Source organism: Lolium rigidum, chromosome 5 (assembly GCF_022539505.1).
Source record: "Lolium rigidum isolate FL_2022 chromosome 5, APGP_CSIRO_Lrig_0.1, whole genome shotgun sequence".
NCBI classification, from domain to species: domain Eukaryota; kingdom Viridiplantae; phylum Streptophyta; class Magnoliopsida; order Poales; family Poaceae; genus Lolium; species Lolium rigidum.
Genome location: NC_061512.1, coordinates 113,670,874 through 113,676,776, shown reverse-complemented (window position 1 = coordinate 113,676,776; position 5,903 = coordinate 113,670,874). Strand labels below are relative to the sequence as shown.

Here is a 5,903-nt window from a genome sequence, read left to right as displayed (position 1 = left end):
ACCATTTACTGCTGCATGGAGCTGTTGCGCTGGTGTGGCAGCTGAAGTGGGGTGGCATCGGACATTTGTTGCGGCTTGGATATGCTTCACATGGTTTCGTGAGCACCGTGGGGGCATGCTGGGTCATAACAGTTTGAGACGAAGCTATTGTGACACACGGAGAGGCTCGGCTGCTGCAGGTGCGCGCGTTGTCGTCGGGTGGAAGGTGCGGCGACAATGTCATGAAGAGGTGACACTGCTCTGGTGGCCTTGTGGTTGGGAGAGGATGCGGCGTCCCGTGAGGCCTCGTGGCGCGCGGTGGTCAATGGAGATGCACGGCGGGTCTATGTCGGTGAAAGACAACAAGGGAGCCGGCAGGGCCAGGTCGTAGGAAGTGTTGAGGCAGTGCAACATGGTTATTGTGACTTGATGTGTAGCGACTGCTATAGCATGCTGTGGAGCTTGGTGGTCGGCGGCAGAACTTCGTTGCATGGCTTGTTACTGCTCTCGATTGGTGGGTGGGGGTCGATCTTCGGGAGAAAGCTGCCTTGCACCTATTTTGGTCTACGGTGGCCCTTTCAGGTGATGTTCTTCTTCTTTTTGTCGTTTTTGTGGAACTCTCGATTCCGACTGACGTGAGTGGTCCTAAGATCTCGAGATGAAAACCCAAAGTTTCTCACGGACGCATCGCCTTGGAGGCTCTTAGACCCCCGTGGTGCGACTGGTTCGTGGTGGATGGTCAGGGCAGTTTTGTGGTGGCCTGGGGAGGTGTATCCCAGTGGCGGCCTCTAACCTCTATGCAATGATGGTCCTATGGTGCCATGTCGTGGCCTAGCTTGGGCTTGGGTGGCAACTTGGAGATGTGTGTGGATAGTGACTTCGGCGACCGTGCTGATAGATGTATGTGTGGATAGCGACTTTGTCGACCCGGCTGGTTCGTCTTCGGGCAATGTTAAAGTCGATTTGGCTGCTACGTCGCGGTGGTGACATCCGATGTGGCTTGATGTTCGAGGTCTATAGGCGTTCGACTGGGTAGCGAGGGCCACAAGATGGTTGGATCGTACAGCGTTGCGGTTAGTGTGCGGCTTTCGTGTAGAGTGGTGTAAGTCGGAGGGGGGGGGCATGGAGGTGTGTGTTTGTTGCCTTTGGTGGCTCATTGTGCGGATGGGGAATCTCCTTGCATGTGTTGTTTTTTGGCCCTAGTTTTTCTCGTAACCCGGGTAATATATAGTTTATCTAATTGTTTTACACGGTTTTCCTTATAGTTAAACCATTCTCTTCTATCTAATTGTACTGTGTAGATAACGATCGGTTTTTCATACAGTATTACAAATCTAAGTTCTTCGGGGTCAACTTACTACGGCTTCCTCGTATGAAACGAGAGAGACGGGCACACAAATTTGTTGTATAATTCGTGTAGCCGTGTAACATTCCAAAGAATTTTGATATCGTATACGTAGATCCCAAAACTCCCTCGCAAGAAAACTGGGGCCATCATGAACCAAAGGGAATTAGGGAAAGGAACACGTACAGATAAATACACACACTAGCTTGTGCCTCTAGGCGATCAAAACGAAGCACCCACCCCAACAGCACAAACTCCTTCAACCCACGCCACACGCCACACGCCACACGGGGAACGGGGCACGCCGCCGACGAGAAACGACGCACGATCTCCATCCTTCCCGGCCGCCAGCCACTCAATCACGCGCTTCTCCACCCCTCCGATCCATGGCCGCCACGGCCGCGCGGGACCTCGCCGTCCCCGCGCCGAGATCCACCCGCCCACGAATCGGCGACGACGTCTACGATCGCGACGACTCCCTCAAGGAGAGCACCAACCCTAAGTCCCTCCCCGTGAAGAACCACTCCGTCGGCGCGTCGCAGCGGTTCTCCGGGAACCTGAAGCCGACGGCGGCGCCCATCATCGGCGTCTCCGGGAACCTCGGGCAGGGGCAGTGCGCCCGGCGGCACCGCCCGCCCGCGATGTTCCCGAAGAAGGCCAATACGGGCGGCGGCGGGCGCGACCCGAAGACTGCGGTGCCGGAGCCGGGGTCGCCCAAGGTCTCCTGCATAGGGAAGGTCCTCTCCGGCCGCGAGCGCTCCCGCCACCGGTCGCCGACGGGCGGCTGCTGCGCCGGGCTCGGATTCTCGATCCGTCGCAGCCGCTCGAGGAAGAGCGCCGTGGAGAGCGTCGACTGGTCTCCGCCTCCGAGGCTCCCGAGGGCTAGCGTGGAGCGTAGGAGGGAGTCTGTTGACAAGGATGTGAAGGCGGCGCTGCCCGCCGCGCCGGCGCCGGCGTTGGGTGGGATGAGGCGGTTCGCGTCCGGGAGACGCGGGGCGGGTTGGACGGCTGGGATGCAAGATGGTGGACGCGTGGCGTGGTCTGGGCCGTTGTAGTGCTTGGAGTGGGTGGTGAGTATGAGCATTGTACAGTTTGGTTTGGCGTGGCTTTCCACTGGTTGTTGCCGTTGTTTCGGGAGTAGACGTGTAGACAAGGATTGAGGTATGTAGATAATGAAATTTGGTCTCGAAATGTGTCTTTTGGATTGCAGTTCACGCAAATTTCGTTCTGGCTTTGTTTCCTTCATTGCCACGACGTGAATCAGCTGCTCTAGTTGTATGTACACGGTAATGAGGTTGCCAGTAACATTTTTCTCTTGCGGGTTGCAATGATATTGAGGAAAGAAAGCTTTTGTTACAAGTTGCACTAACTTAGACCATCCACTATGTGCGCAAAAAAAAAAAACAGTTCAAAGAGGTCTACTGTGTGGTTACATACGTAGTGGAGCATCGATGCTTGGAGTCACAAGAACAAATAGATGCAAAATGGTTCGGATGGCTCTGGATTTTGCATACATTGATGAAAAGCTTCTTTATATGGAAAAGCATCTACAAAAAAAGTTATATCCGATTTCAACGATCTATGGCAGTTTACCAATTTTTTAGAACACTCATATTCAAAAGATAAAATACAGTTTTTTGAGGTTTTAGATTTTGCTGTTAAAAATTCAAAAGGGGAAAAACTTAACTCCTGCGCACCGTAACTTGTGGTGCACCACTAGTAGTTCAAAATTTCAAACCAGCCACTTACCTCCACTAAACTTCACCATATCCCCATCCTTACATCATGTATCCACCCATGCTTCTTGCTCCCCTTCCTCCCTGCCTACTTGCCTCCTCTTCCACTTCATCCGTGCCTCCTCCATCCCCCTTCCTCCTTGCCATCTCTTCCTTTTGCTCCCTGCCTCCTCCCATTCCTCCATGCCCCTAACCAGACGACCTGACGACCTCGTGGACCCAAGCGCCCCACCTCTCTGCCACCTCACCCTCGCCTCCGCGCCCCTCGCCAGCAGCCCCGGCTCTGCGCCACCTCACCCTAATAAGCCCAAGCCTCGACCTTGTCTCGCCGCCCTACCCACTGCACCCTGCCCCAACCCCGCTGCCAACCCGCCTCGAAGGAAAGGCCACCGCCTCAACCTGCAGCACCTCCACCAAGGTGCAGAGTAGCTGCCAAGACGTCAAGAACAAAAGATATTAAAAACGAAAAAATCGCAAAAAAAATGGTGCTAGCTTTTAAAAATATACCAGTGTCGTACGTGCCCTACTGGTGGCACACTAGGTGCTGCACCACTAGTAGTTGCTATCAGTGGCGCGCTAGTAATGTCGTATGACTATGACTGGTGTGCCACTCACACCCAATACTACTTTAGAGAAAACAAACAAGGAAAAGGTGGACTTTCTGTATATAAAGGGCCCCATGCATGTTTAGTTGCACAAGCGGCTCAATACATGGCAGAGGATTCGGCCCCATTCTAAATTTTGACAATATTTCCTTTGTTGAACAAACATAGCACATGGTCTTAGGACGACTTTTTTTGGGCTCCTTGTGCATAAGCCGGCTTATAGGAAACGATGGAGAGAACTATAGTGGGAAGAAGTTCCTATAAGCAGGTTCCTCCTATTCTTTTGGGCTTCTAAAAACTTGGCTTATTCGATGAGTTAAGTTGTGAAATATCTGTAATGCCTCTAAAGTAGATATTGTTCTAGATAAATGATACTAATACAAACCTCCTGTGCTAGTTTTTAGTGAAAATGAGCTATAAACGCATCAAAATAATTTTGGGGAGAAAATTAATAATTAAAATTAGCAACAATGCAACATTTATGACCAAATTAAAATTAGCACTGTCACATACAACAGACATGAACATCTACACGAAAGCATGAACAAAATTGGGTTGATTGACAAACTTCCTCTGCAGTGGCGCCATTCCGTGCTGCTTGAGGGGAGCCGGCCGTGAGTAGCTGAGGGAAGGGCCGGCTGCGAGTGGCAAGGCCAGCTGCGAGAAGATTCGGCCGAGAGTAGTTGAGGGCAGGGCCAGTAGCGGAGACGGGCAGGGTCCGACTGCGAGCGATGCCGTTCCGTGCGGCGCGAGGAGTGCCATCCGCGAGTAGCAGAGGGGGCGAGGCCGGCTGCGAGCGGCGGGTGCGGCGGCGGACTAGGCGGCAGAGCCGGCTGTGGGCGACGAGGAAGGTGGCTGCGAGTGGCGGGAGCGGCGGCGGGGTAGTCGTTCGAGGGAGAGGTGCCCGATGCGGTCAGTTTTTTTTCCTTTTCCTATTTTCGGTGACCGACGGGAGCTACGGAGTGGCATCAGCCTTAAATTGCATTGAACTTAGGGGCTGGTTTATGTACCGGCTCGGTTGCCTCGGCCAGAAGCTCGGGAAACTGGTCTCGGGCAGTTTCTTCGATTGCAGTGCGTGATCGCTTCTCGGTGAAAATAAGTTGGGCATAAGCTAGATAGTTTTTTTGGGCTTCAGTGGTTTGGTACCCAAAAGCAGCGTTATAAACCCAAAAGAAGTCGCCCTTAGGTCCTCGCTTCCCGAGAAGAAGAAAAATGGTAGGCCCTCTCGCTCCAATGGGATTAGGTCAGATCCGATCCAAAATTGGCACTAAGTATGTTACATTTGAGATTCTAGGGCATCCACTATGTTACTCAAAGAAATTTAATTCGGCTCCCAGGTGCGTATGCTTCCTCTACCAAAAAATCATATTTTGGAATGTCGAAAAATTTGGATAAAAAATTCTACATGTACATCTCCATAATATACGTGTGTTCGTCAAGTTTCACGAAAAACTAATATTTTGTGTGGTCTATATAAAAAAGAGAAAGTTTATCTTGTGAAAAGCATTATTTTTAGCACTGAATTTTATCTTTTTTACACACGTCACATGATAAGTCGATTTTTTATGAAACGACTTTGTGAGCACGTAGCACGTGAAGATGTACGTGCGAACTTTTAGTTTCAATTTTAGAAAAAAATTAAAATGTATGTAAGATGCATATGGGGAGCATATGCACCCATGTTCCAAAACACCGCTCCCCTATCCACAAGCCAAAAGTAGTTTCTAAAGGTATTCATACATATAATGGAGTTTGTCAACAAGTTAATTTTCTAATGGGGTGATCTACAAGTTTGTGGATTATCCACACGCAATAGAAAATAATTTCTCTCTTCTTTTACTCTAATGCATGAGAGTACACCAATAGCATATGTGCATCAAATCTTAATGCTAAAGTTCACTTTATACATCATGAGAGATTTCACAAGATAAGTGGAGCAAATCTTATGGCAAAAATTCGCCTTGTACATAGGTGATGTCCTTAGTGCATCCCTAGTCGGAAAACCCAAACGGCATTTTAGGAACCGCGGGGAAAATAACTTTTCCTAGCGACGTACTTTAAAGGGAAAAATAACTTTTCCTAAGCTACGATATATCCACATCGATGGCCGTGGCTTCATATATTGGGTTGAGAGGGAGCGATGCTATTGCTTGAATTCCTTCGGCGTGCATCTGAATTTTCAGATCTTCCTTTTTAGCATAACCAGGTTGTTTTCCATTCAATAATCATGCATCGATA

General features: G+C 50.2%; 1 protein-coding gene across 1 annotated transcript; it reads left to right on the top strand.

Moving 5' to 3' along the window:
- Positions 1-1,710: 1,710 nt before the first annotated feature.
- Positions 1,711-2,656, top strand: LOC124651677. Its single transcript, XM_047190725.1, has one exon. The coding sequence runs from the start codon at positions 1,711-1,713 to the stop codon at positions 2,377-2,379; it is 669 nt and encodes a 222-aa protein (XP_047046681.1). The 3' UTR covers positions 2,380-2,656.
- Positions 2,657-5,903: the final 3,247 nt, after the last annotated feature.